This window comes from Protopterus annectens, chromosome 12.part0 (genome assembly GCF_019279795.1).
Source record: "Protopterus annectens isolate FY-2018-M chromosome 12.part0, PAN1.0, whole genome shotgun sequence".
In the NCBI taxonomy this organism is placed as follows: domain Eukaryota; kingdom Metazoa; phylum Chordata; order Ceratodontiformes; family Protopteridae; genus Protopterus; species Protopterus annectens.
This window is the reverse complement of record NC_056746.1, coordinates 233155462-233180879: the sequence shown is the minus strand read 5'-3', so window position 1 is coordinate 233180879 and position 25418 is coordinate 233155462. Positions and strand designations below refer to the sequence as shown.

Below are 25418 nucleotides of genomic sequence, written 5' to 3'. Positions count from 1 at the left end.
GCCCTGACTTTTCCTGGAGAGAAACCTTTGTGGGCATTCTAACTGTTGCAAGTGTCTAGTTAGATAAATGCTGAAGGAGGATTTGTATTCAATGACAAGTGTGACAAGGGCCGAGTAGAGTGGTACTGTAACTTCCTTGGACTTGGATGCCATACCCTTACCTATAGGTTGGGTGACATAAAATGACTTTCTTATTATCTTAGCTAAGTGCTGATCAAAGGCTAGATTACTGTCTACATATAATCCTAGATGACTTACTACGGAGTCGACTCTTAGTGGTGTTTTATTGATGGAGTAATTAACTTGGATTGACAGTTTGTCAAAGGGCATTATAATGCATTTGTAGCATTGAGTTTTAGGCCATGGCTTTGGCACCAGTCATTTGTCTGTGTTAAACCCTCTGGAAAGATGTTGGTTTCTTGGGGGGACTCTATAATAGCTCCCAGTTCACAGTCATCTGTGAACTTGGTGAGCCAGAGACCTTAAATGTAAGCCTTGACTACCAAGAAGTAGATGTCAAACAGGAGCAGGCCCAGCACAGAGTCCTGGGGTGCTCTGCTGGTGAATGGTCTCTTGGTATAGGTGGTCTCACCATTCCTGACTTCTTGGGTCCTGTCTGTGAGTCAACTGGCAATCCACTGAGATATGTAGGGATTAATGCCTAACTCAGAGAGCTTGTCAACAATGCCTGAGTGGGGTATTGTATCAAATGTCTTGGCCAGGTCAAGATAAGCAGTTCTACCCTCATCCATTTTTTGGTGAAAGAAGCTAACCAAGTTAAGTAGGCATGACCTTCTCTTAATAAAGCCAAACTGGGATGAGTCCAGTGTCTACAGGTTGTCAATGTCCTTGTTTATCATTTCTATTATAATTCATTTCATGGCTTTGCATATTAGACTTGTTAGACTGATGGGTGTGTAGTACCATAGGTTGGTTGATGATCCACCCTTATAGGTTCAAAGGAGATTACTAGGCTAAGGGCTCAAGAGCCCTTACAAGCTTAGCCATTATTACGTGGATTTACCCAGATTTTCGATGGCTAAGGGCTAGAGGATGGCTTAGGTTTGCGCCTAGTCCTTTAGGTATTTTACAGACTGCCCCTGTCCATAAGGGACATAGGTGCCACCCAGGAGTGAATTTATGATTCTCCATCCATTGATCCAAATTGCATTTGAAGAGAGTCAGGAAAGAGGTCTTTTTATGTGAATAGGTAGTCTGTTCCCGAAAAGAGGCAATCTCTGAGACACATATCTGTCCCTCCAGCATGTTTTGTTCACATTACAGGCCAGGTTTAAATCTTGGATCGTGTAATCCTTGTGTTGTTTGTTTTGTGAATGTGTAACATTTTCATCAGGACTGGATTCAAGAATGCCTTGTAGGTTAGTCATATATCACCCCTTAATATTCATTAGGATACAAAGTAAAGGGAAAGGGTTTTTAGGTGATCCTCATAGGACATGGTGTTTACACCCTGTATTTTTTTTGTAAGAAAACTCTGAGTTGTTGCAAGTGCCTGGTCAGGCATATGCAGAAAGGTGCACTGTACTCAATTATTGGTCTGATGATGGCAGAGTATAGTGGGAATGTAACCTTCTTGGATCTGGATTCCATGCTCTGACGTATAAGCTGTGCCACATAGAAGGACTTCCTTACCACCATGGACACTAAGGTTATTGTCCATCTGTGTACCTATATTTCTCATACTGGGTCTACTCTTAGGGGTGTGCTATTAATATTGTAATTTGCAGGGGTATTTGACTTCCCAAAGGGTATAAATATGTATGGTGTTGCATTTAGTTTTAGGCCATGGCTCTGGCACCAATTATTTGTCTGAGTCAGACCTTTCTGAAGGATGTCTCTGTCATTGGGAGATTCAGTGATTGCCACTAACCTGCAGTCATCAGCAGATTTAGGGAGCCAAAGGCCATCTACATTAGCCTTGACTTCATAGAGGTATATTCTGAACAGAAGATGTCCCAACACTGAGCTCTGTTGTACACCACTAGTAAATGGCCTCTTGCTGGATCTAGATTCCCCCACTCCAACAACATGTATCCTGTCCATGAGCCAACTGGCTAGCCATTTGGTGATGTAGGAATTGTTGCCCACTTTTGTGAGTTTATCTACAATACCTGAGTGGGGAATTATGTCTAATGATTTAGCCAGGTCAAGGTAGGCAGTATACAATGTTTTACCCTCATCCATGGCCTTGGTGAATTTCTCAAAGAAGTTCACCAGACTGAGCAGACATGACCTGCACTGATGAAGCTGAACTGGGCTGAGTCCAATGTTTGGAGATTTCCTGTCATTGTGTATCAGATCTATAATTACTCTTTCCATAGCCTTGCATATGAGACAGTCTTATGAGCCTGCAATTTCTTGGGTCTGTTGATAGTCCCCCTTTAAGCGGTGAGATGACCACATCTGTCCTCCACTCCCCAGGGACAAAGCCTAAAGGCTGTGGTTAAACAAAGATACTAGCTGGCTTAATATGTCATATTTCAAGCTATTTAAGATACATCCTGGGACCCATCAAGGCTCTGTTTTTAGCTTTAGAGAACGCAGTGATGACCTATTCTTTTGGTTTCAACTGGCAGAGGAATGGTGGAGGGTATTTCCTGGGGGATAACTGGAGGTGATGGGACGTGCAATTTGAGCTGAATTTATTGGCCAGCAGATTTGTTACATCTGGCTGGGTATAGGTGGTGCTGTCTCCAACTAACCCTGCACATTGTTGGGTGTTGCCCTTAAGATTACAGACATAACTGAAAAGCGTGTTATGGTTATTCTTTGCTTGGGAAGCTATTTTTGCCTCAAAGTTGGGTTTTAAAGATTTGACTAGTTCCCTGATTTGCTTGTTTAAACTAATGGGAGTTGCCCTATTGTTCATGCCCTCTCCTACTTCTGGACAGGATTTTCTTTCTTTTGTTGTACATCCTATTCATACCAGGGGTCTACCAGGGTGTCTTGTTTTTGCAGTTTGACCTAGGTTTATTTCTGATTGGTACTGATGTTTCTATGCAGCTGTTTATATAGTTGTGCAGTGCTTTTGTGTACACCTCCACATAGGCCTCCGTATTTCCTTTGTTTGGAGGAGCTTGTCGATAGTTATGCTATCACTTAATAGGAGTTAGTTAGCCTTAGAAAAGTTCTTAAAGGTTCTGGGGATAGATGAGGGTTCTAGCTTTACATTTATTTCAAATTAAAACACTTTGCAATCTGATTGAACCACTAAGAACGTTATACCTGGTGGGTGCAACATTCCCCCATGTTTGAGAGTGCCAGGTCTAAGATATTTGTACCCCTAGTGGGAGTGCAGACTAGTTGTTCCAGGGCATTTGCATTGACAAAGTCTGTAGTTCTTTGAGCCTGTATGTCAATGATCATATAAGCTTCCCAGTTAATGGATGAGTAGTTGAAATCATTCACAACTATGGTGTTGGGCTGAATGGTAAGAGATTCCAGTACATTCTGGTATGAGGTATGGTTTTCCTGGTTCATGGTGGGGGACCTCTAGCTAGAAAGGATACAGTAGGGATTTTGCCTATGGTTAGTTGGGCATGAAATAGCTCAAGAATGTCATACTGTTTGACCACTCTTGAAGTGTACTTATCTTTAATGTAGTCTGATACACCTCTACCTGTTGTCCTTTCATGTGCAGTGGGTGGTCTGAATGTATTACACAGCCAGGGTGCTTACCACGGCTTTGAGCCATGTTTCAGTAACTGCACAGATGTCAGCATTCTCCAAGGTGAAAAGTGCTTCCAGACAGTGTAATTTTTTGTTGAGACGCCTAGCATTGAGCAGTAAAACCTTTAGCTTATCATGAGTTGATTTTTGCTGTGTTGGAAGTTTTATCTGTTTAGCAATGCTAAAAACAGCACTATGGGGTGGATAAAGATTTGACCAATATCCAAAAGCCTAGTGGCAACAACAGCAGACCATCCCTAGCAAAGCAGTATGACCTGTCAATCATGTTCTCCCAGGCTGACAAATATTGGACCCCCTTGGAGTGACATCAGTAACTAAGTTTATTAAAGTCAATCATTTTCTGTTGGTATTGTGGCATCATCCTTGGAGAGGGTAGCATGCTGATCAATGCTAGGCTCACACCAGCCTGCAACACATACTCTGAGAGCTCAATTATGTCTCTCTTCATATAGACAAGGGGGTATATCTCAGGTTATTTACACCCACGTGGAATATGACTGAGTAATACTAGTACTTTATTGACCTGACTGCTTGCATAATCTGGTGAATCCTGGCTCCTGACAGGCAGCTAACTGTGACCTTAACTTTATTTAACCTGGTGAAAGGGATAACAGTGTGTCTCACAATGGAGTCGCCTATGACCAAAATATTGGGTTGTGTAGTGCTGCACCTTATGGGCTCAGTAGTTGAGACACTATGTCGAGTAGTTTTATGTGTTGTGGTAGGCATTTTCTTGTTTATGTGCATGTGGAGTTGCTGAGGACAGAGTCTGGGAGGCCGTTGAGGTTTGGGTAAGTTACATTTGAGCACCTCCACATAGGTGGGCCTATGTGTCTGGTCCTTACTGTGGTGAATGCTTTGTGTGTGTGTGTGTGTGTGTGTGTGTGTGTGTGTGTGTGTGTGTGTGTGTGTGTGTGTGTGTGTGTGTGCGTGCGTGCGTGCGTGCGTGTGTGTGTGTGTGTGTGTGTGTGTGTGTGTGTGTGTATCACTGAATCCTGTTTGATGTTTTTTGTGTCTATATGTAACAGTCTTACCTCTGGTGACATTGCGTAAACAGGGATTATACAAGAACTATATAGAGTACTACTAACTGCTACTAACTGCTGCTGTGCGAAGCACAGTATCATGTAAACATAAGGATTATATAATAACTATATAGAGTACTACTAACTGCTGCTGTGCGAAGAACAGCATCATGTAAACATAAGGACTATATAAGAACTAAATAGAGTACTACTAAATGCTGCTGTGCGAAGAACAGCATCATGTAAACATAAGGATTATATAAGAACTATATAGAGTACTACTAACTGCTGCTGTGCGAAGAACAGCATCATGTAAACATAAGGATTATATAAGAACTATATAGAGTACTACTAACTGCTGCTGTGCGAAGAACAGCATCATGTAAACATAAGGATTATATAAGAACTATATAGAGTACTACTAACTGCTGCTGTGCGAAGAACAGCATCATGTAAACATAAGGATTATACAAGAACTGAAAAAAAGAAACTTTTAAACTAGATTCACCCTCAGGCCTATCAAATAAGCAAGCAATCAGTTTTTCACCAGCAATTCCCAGCTCAGATAGGTGAAATCAGCCCTCTCCTTCCACAAGAATACAGACTTTTAACCCTCTTAATGTAAAATTGACTGGTTTGGTCCTCAATCAAATGTCTAAAAGCACGCAACAACAGATAAGATGTATTTAGAGCACTACAATTGCAAAACAGCAGTCCTTACAGGAGTGGAAAAATGCAACTTTAAAACTCTAAGCAATTGCAGGAAAATAATAAAGGAATCATCAATAATGCAGGGAAATAATCAGTAAAAGTGCAAAACAATATTCATTTTTCTTGCTGAGGGTGGCTTCAGATGCAAGCAAAATTCCTCAAACTCTCTGGCATCATCACCAAACACTGAGTAGCTCTGATTAAGAGGACCTGGAACCCAAGGAGAGTGAAAGATGAAGAGCCCTCATCTCTTTGATATTGATGTGGTCTGACATCTGCTGCTGGGACCAAAGACCCTGGAGTTTAAGGTTGTTGGAGGTAGCTCCCCAACCTCAGTCAGAAACACCCATGTACAGCTCTTGAGTAGGAACAGGAACTTGAAAAGGCAGACATGGATTTGAGGAAATCTGCTAAATCCACCTGCAGAGTTCGAGTTTAAGACAGGGTAAAAGAAGATCTGGAAACTCCAGAGTGTGGCAGTGCTGGAGCCAAACATGCTTGACATACTATTGAAATTTCCTCATCAAAAGGAACCATGGGAATGGTAGATTGCATAAACCCTATGGTTCAGAGAAATTCCCTTGCAGGAAGAACTGGAAGAAGAAAAAGAGGCTGAAAATAAGCAGTCAAAGAAAGGGTCTTGGAGCCGGAAGAAATGACAACATTGGGATAGTCTGAATCCTGCAATCCAAAAACACTTGGTCCTCAGAGACAGAGAGAGAGTCAAAATGGACTTTTTGAGACTGAGTGTGAATCCCACACTATGCAGAAGATGCATACTGAAATGTAGATTCTGAAGCAGCAGCTGCTTAGAGGGAGCTCGAATCAGAATGTCATCCAAATAAGGAAATACTTAAATTCTCTGAAGTCTGCAGAAAGTTACTACAGGGGCCACAGATTTGGTAAATACCCTTGTAGCTGTAGAAAGACCAAAAGGCAAAGCAGAGAAAAAGAAGTTATGTACTCACCATAATGTTCCGTCTGAGTTGTTGTTCTTCATTTGTCTTCAACGTGTGGGTTCACGGATCCGGCTTAGATCCAACTTGGCCGCATATCCAGAATCTGATCCAAGCTCTAAGCTCCTCCCCTACTCATAATGCCCCTGTCTCCTTCCTCCCTTCAGATCGAGTTTGCTGCCCAATCTAGTATTTGCACCCAACACACCTTGTCCATACCAGAAAATCCATGAGCAAGGAGGAGGATAAGAGGCACCCTGATGGTGACCACCTCCTGTAGCCGTGAGATCACCACACAGTTTACACAAGGCAGGGGAAAGGAGGGAGGGATAGCTGAAGACAAATGAAGAACAACAACTCAGATGGAACATTATGGTGAGTACATAACTTCTTTATCTGAAGTTGTTGTCTTCATTTGGTCTTCGACCTGTGAGACTGAGTCCCCAGCTACTAAACACCTGGGAGACCCTCACGGAAGGATATTCTGGAGCATGGTGGAGCCAAAGGATACCCTGTTCCTGGATATGATGTCCAACTTATAATGCGAGATGATGGTATGAGATGAAGCCCAAGTAGCCACAGAGCAAATATCGTCTAATGAAACTCTGGATCAAAAAGGTCACTGAAGTAGCCATAGATCTGGTGGAATGTGCCTTCACCTGACCTGGCAGGGGTATACCCCTGGCAGAATACACCCAAATAATACACTGGGAAATCCAACGGGCAACAGTGACCTTAGATACTGATTTCCCTCAAAAGGGTTTGAAGTAGGAAATGAAGAGTTGGTCGGATTTACAAAAGGGGTTAGTCCTATGCAGGTAAAAATATAACTGTCTGTGCACATCCAATAAATGCAATATATGTATTCTCCCTTATTTTGAAAATTTGGAAAGAAGACCAGGAGATTAATCACCTGATTAATGCTAGCCTCCAAAGCTGCCTTAGGAAGAAAAAATGGATTAGTACACAAAGACACCCTGTACTTATGAAAAATCATATAAGGGGCTTTGACTGACAATGCTTGAAGTTCCGAAAGTCTCCTGGCAGAAGTAATAGCAACCAAGAAAGCCGTCTTCCAGGACAAAAATTGTAGATCCACTTAGGCTGTGGGTTCAAAGGGGGGGGGGTGAAACTAAAGCCTGTAGCACTAACATAAGATCCCACAGTGGCATTGGGTCCTTCACTGGGGGTCGAAGAAGAAAGGTGCTTTTGAGGAAGGCCTTGCAAAGCTTTGAAGATGCTAAGGAAACCATATTATTACTCACAAGAAAATTAGAAATCGCAGCAAGTTGGACCTTGACCATAGAAAAACTGTCACCTTGTGAAAGATCCCAGTTAAAAATTCCAGCACAACAGAAACCAGGGCAGTGAATGGATCTAGGGCATGCTGCGAAGCCCAGATTGAAAAACGTGTCCATTTGCTGGAGTACACATTTCTAGTGGAAGACTTATGAGCTGCCACCAGGATCCTTTTGATGGGTGAAGATAAGCCAGGAGTCCTGACTATCAGTGGAAATGGAGCAGCAGTGAGCTTCAGACTGTACAGGTCTGGATGGGGAATCCCTGAGGGATGAGAGATGAGAGATGAGATCCAGAAGTGGATCCAATGTCCATGGTGGAGACAACAGATGAGACCACAGAGAGGGAAACCAGACTTGGTGAGGCCAGAATGGGGCAATAAGGATAACTAAGCTCTCCAGCCTGAGAGCTTTCTGAAGGAATTTTGGTATTAAGGAAAGAGGAGGATAAGCATAAAAAAGATCTGGGGGCCAAGCATGAATCACAGCTTCTCTAGGAGCTTCACCCAGTGGGGGGGGGGGTTCAGAGTGAAGAACTTGCTGCATTTTGCATTGGAAGGAGAGGCGAAGAGATCGCAGCAAGGCTGACCCCACTTGTGAAATATCTGTTCCGCTACTTAAGGATTCAGAGACCACTCATAAGGCATCAGACTAGACCTGCTGAGCCTGTCCTCTAGAATGTTGGACCTCCCTGTGCATTGCCACCAGAAAATGGCCAGTGGAGATCAGCAACTCCCATACTCTCATAACTTTGTGACATAGGGGATAATATCTGGTTCCCCCCTGCTTGTTGATGTACCAGACCACCAACATATTGTCCTTTTGGACAGCAATCATTCCTGAGGGAAGAGGGGCATGGAGAGCCTGCAATGCTAGAAGCACTGCCCTCATCTCCAGGACATTGATATGCAATCTGGTCTCGTAGGGTGACCACATGCCTTGGACTGTCCTGCCCAAGCAGTGCCCCCCCCATCCTGGCAGGGAGGTGTCTGTAGTCACTGTGGTTGTGGGGAAAGATGAAAGAAAGGGACGACCCCAAACAAGGTCCGAGGAATGAATTCGCCGCAGAAGAGAGTCCCTGCTCACTCAAGAGATTCAAATAGAGTGAGTCAGCAAGAGATCTAACATGGACCATTGTACCACAAGGGTCCACTGAAGAACCCGTATATGAAAACACGTCATAGGCAAGAGACTGATCATGGCCACCATGGTCCCCAATGCCTGTAATACTATTTCCGCAGTGACTGAGTTTGAAAAATGCAAAGAACATGTAGCTTCAGAGACTGTATCTCTTGCCGGAGTAAGAAAAACCTTTGGTTTGAATTGTGTCCAGTCAAGCCTCAATGAAGTCTAATACTTGAACTGGGGACAGAGATGACTTGTTGAGTTTGATGGTAATGCCTAACTGCTGGGCTAGGTGGAGAAAGGAATCCCTTACTTGACAAAGTTGATGCCTGGAAGGGGCAGCGAGACACCAATCATCCAGGTAGGGGAACACCTGTATGCCCTAGAGTCTCAGGTGAGCCACTACGACTGACATCACTTTGGTGAATACCCTGGGGGCTGTGGTGAGACCAAAGGGAAGTGCTCTGAACTGGTAAAGATTGGCTCCTAGCCAAAAATGGAGAAACCTCCAAGAGCGCCTGTCCATCTTGATGTGATAGTATGCATCCTGGAGGTTGATTGAGCACATCCAATCATTCTCCTGCATGAAGGGCAGGATAGACTGAAGGGTGCCCATCCGGAACTTCATCTTGGCCACTGACAAGTTGAAGATGGAGAGATCCAGAATGGGTCTTAGGTCCCCCATCTTCTTTGGCACCAATAAGAACCTGGACTAAATGCCTAATCAAGAGTGGTCTGGGGAGATGGGTTGGATGACTTGCTTTCTTAGCCGCTTTACAGTTTGCATTGCTGCATCCTCCCTGTGCACGGGTGGAATGTCCAGGAGGTGTTTGGGCGATGGAGATGACTCGAGAAAGGGGGTTGAATAGCCTCTGGATATAATTTGCAATACCCAGCAATCTTTCATGATGGACTCCCATGGCGTTAGATGTAACGAGAGGTGGTCCCCGACTGCCTCCAGAGATGAGCAGCTGGGCAACCCTTCAGGGTTGTTGCATGGGTCTCAACGAGAAAGGCTCTCCAGGACAGTGATTTCTCGCACCCCCCTCTGCCTCTAGGGAGGAGTCTATCAAATTTCCCTTTGCCCCTGGGGGAAGGTGAGTCCTGAGTGTCCTGGAGAAAACTCTGAGATTTCCGGAACCACATCTTCTTGGTCCTTCACTGATTCCTAGAGAAGGATCGTTGAGGGGCCAAAAAGTGCTCCTAATGGCAGACAGAGTCTTTCCAACCTTCTCACTCTGAACCAAGGTGTCACATACTGACTTCCCAAAAAGGGAGGAACCGTTGTAAGGGTCATTCATAAAAGATGCCTTAAAGGGTTCCAAAATTTCACAGAGCCGGAGCCAGGCATCTTGCCTGATGGCAACGCCTGTACCAGCAGCTCTAGTGGCGCCCTTGTCACATGGGAGAGGAGATGCATAGAAGTGTTAGCAACTGATTTCAGGGTGGCCATATGAGTGGAAAACACCTTCTTGTCCTCCGCCAACATGGACCCAGGGGTTGAGTCAGTGATCTCCTTCACCAGCTCTCATTGCAGCCGAATCACATGTGCCATGTAATTCAGCACCCATTCAGAGAAGGTTGCTGAAGCGTACACCCACTTCCTGAAAAGGTCCATCATCCTTGACTCTCGGTCAGGAGGGTGGACCGTAGACCTCTCCTGAGTGAGCTCCTTCTTAGTGGCAGCTACCACCACCATGGCATCAACCAGAGATCCCTTATTCCAATGGGACCTGTCTGAAGGGGGGCTCAAAACCTTGTTCAGGTTGTTGGGAATGGTCTCCACCATGTCTGGTTCCTTCCATGCCTGAGATGTAATAAGATCCACTAAAGAATCCACGGGAGAGGATACCCAGGAAGTAGAGGGTCCTGTGCCAAAAGCTTCCAGGAATACCAATTCATCTGGGGTAGGTTTTTGGGCAGACCACCCCCCCCCCCCAATGCTGGGGAAGAAGTTCCATGATGTCTCCAAAGGAGACATCCTTGGGGGGGTGACTGGGGGAACCTTCCCCTTCCTCCAAATTGGTGTCTTCGGTGAGGAACTCTTTGCACATATGTTTGTGAGGGGGCCTCTTCAGTGGGGGTCTCTGGGGAGGACTTGCCAATGTCTCGCTGTTCCCAAGAGGGAGCACCCAGGGGCAAAGAGGTGGCAGGCTGTCCCTGAGATGGCAGAATAGCCAGATCTAAGCCAGAAACAGAGGGAGATGGGGTGGAATCTGAAGATGAGATTGTCAAGGGTCTTGAAGGAATTGAGAGTACCTTTTCCACCACATCAAAAGCCGAAGGGGAATGGACCTCCTGAGAAGGGACAAGAGCTGTAACCCTCTGACCCGATGGGTGAGACAGAGCCGAACATCCAGGCACCAAGACACCAAGGGGAAGGCTCTTCTACAACAAACTTGGAGCCAACAACATCCCCTCAGATCTAACGCTGAAGCTACGGCTTTGAGAATGGTCATATCCGAACTATTCAGATCTGACCTGCTCAAGGCCATGGCTGGTATTGAGGTACAAGGTACCAGCAGAGCCAGCCCATCTAAACCGCGTGTCCTCAGAACCAAGGGCTCCAAAACCAGATGTTGGATCAGAGAAGGAGTAATAGGGATGAAAATGGACTGCATACTCCCCACTCCAGAGGGAGAGAGGGCAGGCAAGACTCCCATCTGTATCTGGCCGCAGATGAACTTCTGCATCATCCTATCCATCTTCACATCGCTAAGACTATGGGTGGAGCAGGAAGAAGAGGCCACTAACATCAGCCTAGAGGGGCGATGAGGGGAGGCCTGAGCCAGCAACTGGGTCCATAGCTCCTCTGGCTCCAGAGAGAATTGAGGGGACTGGAGCTGGGGAGACTCCAGCTTTGAAGTCGACCTAACTTTGGCTGGGGGGCCAGCTAAAGCCAAGCAATCTGGGGATCACTTCTTGGGCCTATCCCTTGACTTGGCTGATTTATCTCCATCCCTGGACGTCTTAGCAGGAGTTTGAGTCCTCGAGGCCGGGGCAGAGACCAAGGTAGGAGCCGGGGTGGAAGGGTACTGAGTCCCGGAGGAAGAAGAGGCAAAGTAGGTCCTTGAGGATTAGTTTGCTCCTCCTGTCCATCAGTGCCTGGGGATTAAACCCGGCACAGATGGAACAGGAGGTCTGCAAGTGGGCTGTCCCAAGACAAACGACACACAGAGTGTGGCCATTAGCTGTAGAGAGCTTGTGGCCACACTCTGCACATTTTCTGAAGCCTGATTTGGGGGTATCAAACATTCTCCCAACCTACGGCCCAGCACACACTCACTCTCACAAAGACCACACATGCAACAGAAAAGTTACAGATTTTTTTTTTCCAAACCAACGCAGAAGCTTGAGGGGAGGTAGAAAGCAAAAAGAAGAAGAAAAGATATGAGAAAGAGGAAACTAAAGGTTAAAAATTGTCACTTACCCAATAATTAACAGCAGAGGGCATGGATCAGGATGTGGACATGAAGCGCGGCAAACAAGTTGTGAAGGGGGGAAGGAGACAGGGGCACTATGGGTAGGAGAGGAGCTTAGAGCTCGGATCAGATGCTGGGTATGTGGCCAAGTCAGATCTGAGCCGAATCTGGGAACCCACAGGTTGAAGACAAATGAAGACAACTTCAGATTTGATAGTAAGAGGAAGAGAGAAACATAAAGCTTTTCTGAAGAGAATGTGAATAGGTGTCCTTCACATCCAGGGAGATCAGAAAAATGGGTAAGTAAAAGAGAGAAAAGGGTCTGAAGAGACAATATCCTGAAGGAAGGAACCTTGAGAAAGGTGTTGAGATAGAACAGGTCTAGAATGGCTCTTCATAATCCCCCCTTCTTGGGAACCAGAAACATTCTGAAATAAAAACCTGGTCATTGTTGAAACAAGGGAACAGGTTAAATGGTTCCCTGTTCCACCAGATCCAGCAGAACCAGAAGTAAATGAGAGAGCTAGTAAGGAGTAGGCTGGGGAAGGCCAGAAAATGTAGGAAGGGACTTCCAAGCCATAAAATAACCATGTTAGATGATGGAGTGAACCCAAGCATCTGTGGTTATCTCTTCCCACCCTAAGCATCTATGGTTATCTCTTCCCAAACATGGAAGGAAAGGGTTACCCTTAGGGACAGAGGAATCTGGACAAGGAGGAAGGGAGGCTGGATATCAGATACAGGCAGAGTTATCAAAAAAAGAAGGTTTTTGGCCTCTAGAATTCTGAGTGGGTTTTCCTGGGAAAATCTGCTTAGAAACCCTCTTACTCCTAGCAGTTTGTCTAGGATGCCTACAGTCAAAACAAGATTTTGAAGGATAGTTCCTCTGGAAGTATACTGGAAAACTTCATGCAGACTCTGCCACAGCTTGCTGTAAAGGAAAAGTTAGTTTGTTTTTGCTTTCTTGTATTTTGTATTGCTTCAATGCCTTCTTCTAGTTTGTATTTTGTGATTTACTTTCCTTACAATGTGTTTTACTTGTATTCTGCTTTTAATTGCATATTTAAATGAGGAAAGAGACCACAGTTGTGTCTCTTGTGAGTCAGACAGAAATTAGAACAAGTCAATTAAGGTTAATACCTGTGAACTGAGGGTGGAGCTAGGAACTAAACCTTCTATATAAGAGGTAAACTAAAATATTTCAGGGCATTAGTGGAAAAGCTCACTCAGACTCTGCCACTGCTTGCTGTGAGGGAAAGGTTAGTTTGTTTTTGCTTTTTTGTATTTTGTATTGCTTCATTGCATTTTTTCTATTTTGTTTATTGTGAATTACTTTCTTTGCACTGTGTTTTACTTGTATTCTGCTTTTAATTGCATATTTAACCCACGAAAGAGACCACAGCCATGTCTCTTGTGAGTCACACAAAAAGTAAGTTTTACCCCAACCTGGTGATGTTGCATTTTTAAACTCAATTGTCTTTCTAGTTATTTGGCCCTTATGTTAATTTGACCACATATTTCTTCTCCCCCTTCTTTGGCTATTGTGAGTAAGCACAACATTATCATTTTGTGAAATCACTCCCCTAAAGCTATTTAAATGTATTGACAATCCGACTGTATTCCATAGAGTCAGAATACAAAGTACCCACCCCTTTCCAATCTATCTTGCTCTTTTAAAATTTGTGGATCTCCACTTAGCTAAAATTACTCCTATTTTTATATCTAACTGCTTAGTGCACACTGCAACTCTTAGGATACTAACCCATTTTTCCATCTTGCCTTTAAAATCTGCAACATCTACTCCAACACCAACAATTACTGGAGAGCTCACATTCTGCTTCTCAGTAGTCATTTTAGGATTAGTGCTTCTGTTTTGCTCCTGGTGAGAGATGGAGCATGGGGACATTGTTTTCTGGTGACTGCTGATCACTGGAAAGCCAGTTTGGAATTTGTGCTTATATTTTACTCATGGTGAGAAAAGGAGCAGAATGCATTGATTCCTGACTGTTTCTGATTGGGCAGTGAGCATCTGTGTTTGACGTTCCTAATTGGTCTGGTTGCTATTCAAGACGTCTATCAGGAAAAGGCTACAACAAGCCTAAATACCCTTGCATCATCTGGGACAAGACTGTCAATCATCAAAGAGCCTGTAGCTTGCTTCTCATCTTGGGATTGGTGCTGCTGTTTTGCTTCTGGTGACAGAAGAAGCAAAGGAGCATTGTATCCCAGCAGTGTGAAGCTGTGGTGAGACCAGCACTAGTAGTAGCCAGGCAGTAAACATTCAGATGAATCCCCTGTTTTTATCACTCTTGACAAAGCTAATTTTATTTTTTCAGTAAGTATTGCTTGATTTGCTGCTATCTAGCCTAACTTCAGAATATCTTCCTAAATACTTCATCCATAAATCATCAGGGTCTACTTATTAGTTTCCCCTCAAGTGTTTGTCAGTGCCACCTATAGATGGAGACACCTTGAGTTGACATTTTTTCTGTAAAAGCACATTTGAAATTTCACCAATACCTAGTTACACACAAGGCAACTAGTTTGCAGTGACAAGCACTACCCGCAGAGTTGCAAACCAGACACTCCTGACAGACAATAATTTATAATCTCACTCCAACCATCTAATCAATAAAAAAGGATCTGTTGCCATGGATATGAACTTTCCCACTATCTCTGTAGCCATATTGGTGGATATGGCATCCTGAGGCAATGTAGAAAGTGCCTCATGTTTACTGACAACCAGTTACTTCTCAAACAAACTGATATGGTATGTGAGAGATGTATTTCCAAAATGTCACTGGAGGTAAAGGTCTTAACATAAAAGCACTCCCGCTGTCAATCAGGTTGTCAATAGTACACATGCTGCACCCATCACACACACTTTAAAGTAGACACATAGACCCACATATGCTGAGGCACTTAAATGTAACCTTTCTAAACCCCAAAGATCTCCTAGATGAAATACACATAACAAATACCCTGAGCAGCATTCTTTCAAAACAACACCCACATCAACACATAGAACCACATCTCGTGGAGCTTCTATTTCTAAGCCCATAAGGCAAGCCACCATGGAATGCAACATTCTATTCATTGGAGACTCTATTGTAAGGCACACTGATGTCCCTCTCAGCAGGCTGATTATGGAGAAAGTCATGGTCAGTTACTTATCAGGGGCCAGGATCTGGCACATTATGCACACACTCAGGTCATTGAACCATAAGTACCAGTATGACTCATTCATAGCCCACATTGGTATAAATGACCTGAGATTTAACTCCCTAGATTATATGAAGAAAGACATCATGGAGATCTTGGAATATGTGTTGCAGGCTGGTATGAGCCTACCTTTGAGTAGCATTTTACCTTCTCCAAGGATGATGCAACAATATGAACAGAAGATGACTGACTTTAATAATTGGCTTACTTTCTGATGTCATTCTAGAGGGGGTGTGCATTAGCTGTCAACATGGAAGGAGATGGTCAACAGACCATGCTGCTTTGCCAGGGATGGTCTGCACCTTTCCCCTACAGGTTTTCAAATATTAGCTAAAATATTGTCCCCCCCTTAGTGGCTTTTTTAGGCAATACCAAACTGAAAGTACTTCCAACATAGCAAATCAAAACCAAGAAAATTAAGGGTGTTACTGCTCAATGCTAGGAGTCTAAACAAAAAACTCCACTCCCTACAAGCTCTCCTCACCACAGAGAATGCTGATGTCTGTACAGTCATTGAGACATGGTTTAGAGTTGCAGAGAGCACATCGGCAGTGCAAGGCTACAATGCATTTCACACATTTAGACCAGCTATTACACAAATAGGGACTAAAGATGGAGATGTCTTGATTTACTTCAAAAATAACTATACATCAAGACTGGTCAGAAAGGACAATGTACCTGAACTTCTCAAATCATCATAGGCAAAATCCCATACCACTTCCTTGCAAGCTATAGGTCCCCCTCTATGATCCAGGAAACCCATAAAATGTATTTGAACTTATTGGAAACACTCACTAAACAACTCAATACCATATACATGAGTGACTTTAATTACCCCACTATTAACTGAGAATCACATATGGCACTAAACATACAGGCAGATATATTCCTGGATTTTGTAAACACAAACTACCTGGACCAGGCTGTCAGTAGGGTCTATATCAGAACATTGAAAGTTCATACTTTCGAATGTTCTTACATTGACCCCTATTCAGCAAATGTTGAAAATAGCGAAACGACAGATAACCAAATTGTTTCCTAGGGAAATAATTTGGTTGTCTGTTTCTGTCGTTTCGCTATTTTCAGCACTGTGGTGAAATGTTACGGGTCGGGTTCAGGTAATGATTGGGCATGGGTTAGGTGAGTTAGGGTTAGGGCACGAGGGAGGTATGTGTGCAATTGTGTGGACATGAGGGTTAGGATGGGTTAGGTGAGTTAGGGTTAGGGTGCGGGTGAGATGAGTGTACGATAGTGACTTACCTTAGGGTTAGGGTTTGGGTTAAGGTAAGTGGATAGTTAGTGGTGTTTGTACAGTTTAGTGTAGGGTTAGCTGTAAGATTTTGGGTGTATGTGTCAAGATTGCTGTTTGTTTGGTGTGCTTGTGTTGTGTATATGTGTTTTGGAACAGCAATTTTTTTCCCTAGGAAAACATTCACTGTTCTGAATGTTCGATGTCAGCGTTCGCTGATTAGGGGACAATGTAAGAACATTCGAAAATGTGAACTTTCTGTGTTCTGATATAGACCCCTGTCAGTACGCCAACCAGGGGTGCAAACATACTGGATCTGGATCTCACTAATGTGGAAGAGTGCTGCACACCCTCTAGTGTAATGTCTTCTCTGGTAAGGTCAGACCACAGAATGGTCTCCTCTGAAGTAGAAATAAAACCTGGAAACCCAGCTAACTCTGGAATTTTCAGTAACTAATCTTCCTACTATTAAGTGATAATGTGTCAAAATTTCAGGCCCCCAGAAACCTTGAGAACACTACTAGCTACACACAACTGTTCACAAAAACCCTATACAAGTATGTTAATAGCTGCATAGAGGCATTTGGACCCACCAGGAAGAAGTACAGAACTAACCCAAAAAAACAAGCCACCCTGGTGGAATCACAACATCAATAGCCTGTATAACAGAAGGAAGAAAATAATGGCAAAAATTAGAAGGTGCAGTACCCAACAGGATAAAAGCACGCTCATTAAACTAAACAAACAACTCAGATGACAAAGTCTACCAAAGCCACATTTCATGTAAACTTGGCCTCCCAGGGCAAGGACAATCACAAGACATGCTTTACCTATGTTAGCAACCTCAAAGGCAATACACAATTGTGTGCAGAGCTCATTGTTAATGGAGCCACCTTTACTAAGCCAGAAGATATTGTAAACCTACTGGCTGACAAATTCAGCTCCAACTTTACCCCTTTCTCCCTCTTAGCCTTCCCCTCAGGAAATACCATAAAATGAAACTCCCCTGCTATCGGTAGGGAACAGGTCCTTAATGCCCTCTCCAAGGCCAAGAACATTGCATCAATGGGCCCAGACAGTATTGCAGGATGCTTTCTAAATACCATGAAACATAACCTATTAGGCCCTCTGGAATTGATATTTAACTGTAGCATCCAAACAGGCTTTGTGACTTACAAATGGAGAACAACAGACATCCCTCTGCACAAATGTTGGCCATCTACAGACCCTGGAAACTACAGACCCATAAGTCTCGTTAGTCTCATATGCAATGCTATGGAAAGAATTATCATGGAAATGATCAATAGTGACATAAGAAACATCCAGACACTGGACCCAGTCCAATTTGGTTCTGTTAAGGGCAGGTCATGCCAATTCAAACTGGTGGGCTTCTTTGAGAAGGTTATCAAAGCAATGGATGAGGGCAAACTGGTTGACTGGCCAAGACAATTGACAGACTACCCCACTTGGGCTTTGTTGACAAACTCAAGAGGTTAGGTATAAACCCTTATGCCACACACTGGATAGCCAGCTGGCTCACAGTCAGGACCTAGGCAGTTAGAATTGGGGAGTCCACCTCTACAAAGAGGCCAGTCATAAGCAGAGTCCCTCAGGGATTGGTCCTGGGACCACTCGTTCTTGGCATTTACTTCTCTGAAGTCAAGGGCAATGGCCTCTGGTTGACTAAATGTGCAGATGATTGCAAATTAGGAGCAGTCGTAGAATCCCCCACTGACACAAATGTTCTCTAGGAAGGGATGACATAGACAACTGGTGTCAAAGCCATGTATTAAAACTAAATACCAAGAAATGCATAATAATATCCCTCGGGAAGTCATCCACCCCCTAGTAACTATCATATTGACAACACATCCTTAAGAGTTGACCCAGTAGTCAGGGACTTGGGGGCTCACATAAATAGTAATGTAGCCTTTAAACATCACGTGTCTACAGTAGTGAGGAAATCATTCTATGTTGTGCAACTTAAAAATAAACATATGGTGTCTAGGTCCAAGGAAGTCATTGTTCCACTGTATTTGGTATTCATCATACCTATCATTGAGTACAATGCCCCCTTTGGTGTATACCTATTCAGGCATATCCAACAACTGAATGTCCACAGGGGTTCCTCACTAAAAGAATACGGGGTGCAAGTAACACGTCCTATGCAGACCGCGTCAAGGCCCTATCCCTGTATTCTGTCTCATACAGGCTGTTGAGGGGAGATCTATGCCTGGAGTCCTGCATATCTGCAAATCAAACAGCAACAGAATTACCCCTTCTAAGGACTTATACCTTGCCTGTGATATAAATAGGACCTTTTGGAGAGACAGGTATGTATCCCAGAGACTACCCCTTCTCTGGAACAGGCTCCCCATCCATGTGAAGCAGTGTTCCTCCCTAACCCAATTCAAGTGTATCTTAGACAACTGGATGGGGAACAAGAAATTCATCCCTGGTTTGGCACTTATGTCTCTAATGGATACTGGCAGCATAAAATGGTTTATCTCCCAGGCCCCTGCTTGTAAATGTTTCATCTCCCAAGACCCTGTTAACACTTATGTAGGGTACCAGAATTTGTCAGAAATTTTGGGATGAATGGCTAGGCTTGAGAAGGCCCTTGTGGTCATTAGCCTAGTAAAGACCTATGACCTTATGAACCTATGGAACTTAGGTAGGAGAAAGAAATGTTTTAAGTCTTGCATAACCTTGCCCTTATCCTACAGTGTTTTAAACAATTCTTCAGCAGCATTGCCAAAACATTGTCTAAGGGAGAGTCTAAAGCTTGGGCCTTAACATCCTCAGGTAAAGCCTGCAGGCACAGTGAGGAATATCTCCTCATGACAGAACCAGATGCAGCTGCCCTATGGAAGAGATTAGCGCATCATAGCTGCATTTAATGAAATGGTGAGCTACCTGCGAGGCAGAACTCAGAAGAGAGAGAGAGACAGAGAGAGAGCAGAAGTCTTACTGTCCAAATCAGGTATGTCAGTCAACACCCCTCCCCAGCTGGGAGAGAAAAGCCAGGACATATATAGTCATGTGGGTTTGAAAACTGCTGGCCTGAAAAGAAAAAGTAGCAGAAGTATACACCTTTTTTTCCATACCTCTCCATAGCACGGCTGTCCAGGTCAGAAGGCAAAAGCTTGGAAGAGGAAAGCAATTTGAATGGCTTATCTGAGGACATGGAAACAGATCAGATGAAGGTCTTTTATACAAGTATTTATGATGTTCAGATACTTTATAAAATTTGTCTGGCTTCATAGGGGCCAGAGGTTGAGAATCTGGAGCCTGAGAAACTGCTGTAACTGTGTCCAACACAGCAGCTAAAACAGGAATAACTGCAAAAGTTATGGGTAAGTTCATTTGCAAGAGTTCATAATAACTTCTGAACCTCTGAGACTTGGAAACAATCACATTTAAAGTGTTCCGTCATATGGACCACTGTATCGCTAAGGGATAATTCCTCAAAAAGAGAGTCAGGGACAAAGACGCTTCTTCACTAGACTTCAGACCCAAAGAAGAGTTTATTTGTGAAGAATATGCCAAGGATACTTCACCAGAATACAACTCCTAATCAGAAGACTCAGAATTCCTAGATATCTTAGATGGGGTGGATGCCTGGGGTGCAGCAGCAGTAGGGACAGACAATCTCTGAGGGGGTTTCAGAGCCATGAGGGCATTAAACAGCCCTTGAGTAAACTTCTGCCATTCATTGTGAGGATCCTTAGCCACAGTAGCCACATGTTTGGTTTTCTGTTTCTTTTAAAAAAAAAAAAAAAAACATCTGCCTTGACAAATCTAGGAGGGCCAGACCACTGCCTGGATTCAGTGAGGATGCCAGGCACCTCTTCCTTAACCAGAATTCAAGGAATCCCCTAGGTCTTTCAGATATAATCAGCCATGGTTCCCCGTCTACATCTGTAGCAGATGTATGTACTGCCTCAGTGGTCGTGCAAGTAGGCAGCTCAGTGTCAGCCTCCAACTTGGTCATGGTAGAGGGAACCGGCATCAGCACCAGACAGTCCTTGGGTACTCCATCCTGTCAGAGGGAGATGTTCAGTGGAGGCTGGAGAGCAGCAGATTCAGAATGAGCTCTTTTAGCTTTTTTCTTAAGAGGCGCCTGAAATTCAGGGCAGATGGATTCAGCCATGTACCCTGGGTTAGTAATATCAGGTGTTGCTTTATCAAATAAATAAAAAAGGAAGACAAACAACTGCAGAGTATCTTAGGAACAAATGTCTAACAGATATCACAGTGAGTATGGTCGTGCTTAGCACCTAAGCAAAAAAGGCACTTCTCGTGTCGGTATTTATGGGGAATCCGCCTTCCACACTCACGTTTCCCCTTCCTGGATGACATGAAAACAAACTACAAGGAAGAAAAAAAGAAAGGAAGGAACCTCAATGGGGCACTTATCTTTAAAAGGTTTTGTAGCCCAGGTCTGTGAATGGCATACAAGCCGAATTCAAGAAGTAATGTTCAGACTGGCAGCAATGAAGTTCTGAGGATTAGGTATCCATACATCACATATATACCTTATGTCTTGTAAGACGCCGGGAAGGTATAAAGGCTTTGGTATGCTGTCTGGACATTAGGCTATCCTTGGCAGGACATCCCAAGTATAAAGAATACTGCAACAGTGATAAGGAAGGACAGCTAAATGATTAATTAGGTGTAACCTGAATGAAAGATATGTAAAAATATTCTCAAAGATATTTTAGTTAATAAACATACAATCAAGTTTACTAGCCTAGGTAGATATACCTGGTTAAAAAAAACTTTTTAGTATAGTTTGTAACATTGTAATTTGCTGTTATTACTCCATGCTACACAGTACCTTCAGATATCAATGTCCATGCTTCATTCTCACAGATTAGGCCTGCAGCACTGATTCACAATTTCTTTCTCTTGCAGGAAGATCTAGAGAGGGAGCGAGCTCAGCTTTTGACTAGAGCTGCAATGGCTGAGGAACAACTTTTGGAGCTTCAGGAATATGTGGACAAACATCTTGCCAGGTGAGGAACAGAGTCTAGAGAAATTTTTGTTTTTTGAAGGTTGTAGTAGTATTAATAGGTGCTAACAGCATCTTAGCAAAACATTCAAATGTAAAACTCTCATCTGGCTACACATGGCATTCCTTTGTCTGCTCAGTAGCAGAAGCAGTCTCTTTGGATAGAAAAACAAAAGATCTATGACTAAAAGAAGTCAATGCCACCAACAAGATAGTTGGATATTCCCAACTCTGTATCTAAAAAGCAAAACCACACTGGAGGGCACATGGGCCATTTTCATTCAGATGTTGTTTGTGCAAAACATGTGACATTGTATAACATCAGATCAGTACGGTGATGTCCTGAACACCTTGGTTATCTGCAGAATTTCTGATTTTATGTCAATAAACAGTTTAGGAAGAAGGAGAATACATTCATTTTAACTTTACCAGGTGAGAAGTATAAGGTCATACATAAGAAGTCAAGATAGTCTGCTGCTGTGAACCACTTTTCATTATAACCATGGCACTGATTTGTCTAAAGCACAGTGATTCATAACTTATCAATAATTTTTATACTTTGCACTACCAGGCAATCATGCATATTATTATAAAAGCAACATTGGTGATGTGGACATCTAAAACTCTTCACTCCATTTCTACTTTAAAATACTGTCAAAAGTAACTTCTGACACTTACAAAGTGTCTTCTAAGAGTTCCAATAGCAGTCAGACTCCAGAGAGAACAGGAACAGTGAGACTTTTGTCCTAGTCTGCTAACACTCATAGACTGACTCAAGCATTTGTCTGGTACTTTGGTCCAGTGAGATGGCAGAATTATTACCGACAGAAAATTCTTGATCTTACGAAAGGGATGGATTGACAAATTTCTGCTGTAACAGTAATTCCTTTTGCTAATTGGCTGGCCTTTAAAATTTTTACCTTAATATGTGATTCAGGCATGAGTTCTCTCCCATTACAGCATGTATTTATTATTTACTTTTTATTATTATTATTTTAACAGGTAAGTTTTACAGGGTATACGTATATCTTATTAGCAATGATAGAGGAATACAAGCCCAGTCAAACAATATGCTCCACATCACACAATCTGCTGAAAAGAGAATGGAGGTCAGACTTAGGACAATAGAATATTATCTTAATTAACTCAGGTAAGCTATTCTACAATACAGTGCTGTTCAACCACAGAAAAAAATGTATGGAATGGTATGGTTAGGTGCAGATGCCATTAAAGGGGAAGTGTGGAGGAGCAAATGGTGCAGTAGTTGTACCCTGTCAGCAAATGGCACTGCTCAACATACATTATGTTGTCTATTCACAAGCATTACTTTTTTAATTTTGTTATTTTCAAGATTTTTACTACATAATACTTACACTTGAGTTAAAACTGCAACTAAGGAAAATTAAATCAGCTCACTTTTCCTTTAAAGTTGTTAACTGATTTATTAATGGAATTATTTATTAAAAACCAAGTAACATTACTAGATGGTTCAAGAATATCTGTTGTGTTACTAGGCAATAACAGACAAACAGTTTATGAAATAACACACAAATTCATGAATTGTCAGTGCCTGACCCCTCGATAAAAAGCAGTTGAGATGGTTTGGAAAGAACAGATATACTGAGTGTAGTTTATATGCATGTTGGTAGCAGTCCAGCTTTTAATCCCGACTAATATCGGTGGCACAATTTTTGTAATATCTAAACTCCATCAAAAACAGATTACCCAGACTGAAGAGTCTTACATCTAAAATGACTAAACTAGCCATTACAGTCAAGCTTTTACTCTATAGTAATGTGTATGTGACGTTTACTGAGATCATCCTTCCTAAGTACTATGGTTCTAGTGGCCTATTATTTAACCAAACCTTTTTCTACAACGTTACCTAAGTGTACTAATAATTCAAACTGTCTGCAAAAAGAAGGAAGAAAGTAAAAGCAAAAGAACAAAATAAAACCATACAATCAACATGAAGAAATGCTTGTTTTAGCTGGCTGTGGCACAGAGTATTGACCCTGACTAACTGTGCCCCAAATGATCAGGATTCATTTAGCACCCTGGGAATGGTATTGGCAGAGTCCTGTAATGGGTGCACTATTCTATGCAAAGCCAGGTAATATGACTGTAAACAAAGGATCCTGGGTAATAGGAAACTGTCAAACAATGCAGTAGCACTACAGAAGCATGCATTTGCATTGGGTTTTGGTAGAACAGGTATTTTATCGTGTTTGCTAGCCAACAGTGAAGAAATTGGAAAAACAAAATAATCCTTTAGGTATAGAAGAGTGACACCTATTTTCCTTGGCTACTGCCCCCCCCCCCCCTCCTACCTTGTTACCTTCTGATTCTAGGAGACTGAAGGAAAAACAGGTTATGGGAATGAAGGCTTGATAGTCACAAAGTGCATGTGAGCCAAAATCAAATATTTAAAAATAAACAAATTTTTGTCTTATGTTTCAGGTACAAACAAGAGATATTACGACTAAGAAAACTCCTTGGAAATGAGGCACCCAGGTCATTTAGTGCGGGTACTGCAGAAACAGTCAAGTTTCATCGATCCATGGCAAAAACTAGCAAAGAACTGTAACCACCCTATGAGATGGCTGAAACATTCAGTATCACAAATGGAAAAAGATGATTTGTTGGACCTGTTTTTTTTTTAGCTCAGCAAGCATAACAAGGTTTCTCACATCTTGTCAAATACCAGGGTTTTATTGAACTGATAATGATGCGAGTATTACTATAATGAGTTACAGAAACTATAACATGAATCTGCTCGGAATGGAAGTATGGATGACTGTTAGAGATGAAGAAAAGCAATTTAACTACATTTAAGGAAAACAGAACCTTTCATAGTAATAAATTTGTAATTTTTTGGTAGTACTTTTGTCATTTAAGAGATGCATATTGCTGATCCTTATTACATAAAGTCTCTAATGTTTGATCCTATGAGCATAGTATGAAATAATTTTGTTGAATGACAGTTTTTATTCTAACAGAGTTACTCTTTACCTCATTTTTGTATGACCATTCAGTAGGTATATATATATATATATATATATATATATATATATATATATATATATATATATATATATATATATTGTGTGTGTATGTGTGTGTGTACTCTAACAAACCAAAAAAATGAGGAAACCACCAATGAGGATAAAACAACAAAAAAACAGGATAACCAGTATCACCAGCATGGTATGAAGAAAAAGACATTTAATAAAAATAAATTAATGCAAAGACAATCCAAGTTAAAAAAGATAAGCACTTTTGGGTATTTCAACCTTCATCAGAACTAATCGTTCAATCATTCCAAAGTTATTAAAAACAGATTCTGACCAATCACATACACTGTGTAAATGAGTCTTAAAAATTAAGTAAAATAAGATTGTTTGAATTAATAATGTCCATCCAATGGAACTGCTTCCCATGAGCATATTCCTATAGGCTAAAAAATCATTCAGTAACCAATGTGCATCACACATAAAAACTCAGATGGCATTGGAGGATCAATCCAGTCATAATCAGTGATAATTCTTTTCCTAGTTAAATATAATCTTATTCCATCAATTAAAATTGCTTCCTGGTGAACATAATTCCTATAGGTTCAAAGCTAACACTTTGTGACCAATATACATCACGTATCAAATCTAAACAACATTGGTGAGTCATTCCA

At 42.4% G+C, this 25418-nt stretch overlaps 1 protein-coding gene across 1 annotated transcript in view; it reads left to right on the top strand.

Moving 5' to 3' along the window:
* CCDC78 (coiled-coil domain containing 78) overlaps positions 1-24815 on the top strand; it is a 739645-nt gene extending 714830 nt beyond the window's left edge. The window contains exons 22-23 of the mRNA XM_044089297.1: positions 21637-21737; positions 24194-24815. Of these exons, the coding sequence (XP_043945232.1) occupies positions 21637-21737; positions 24194-24320 (228 nt within the window). The 3' untranslated portion in view covers positions 24321-24815. The remainder of the gene's footprint in view (positions 1-21636; positions 21738-24193) is intronic.
* Positions 24816-25418: the final 603 nt, after the last annotated feature.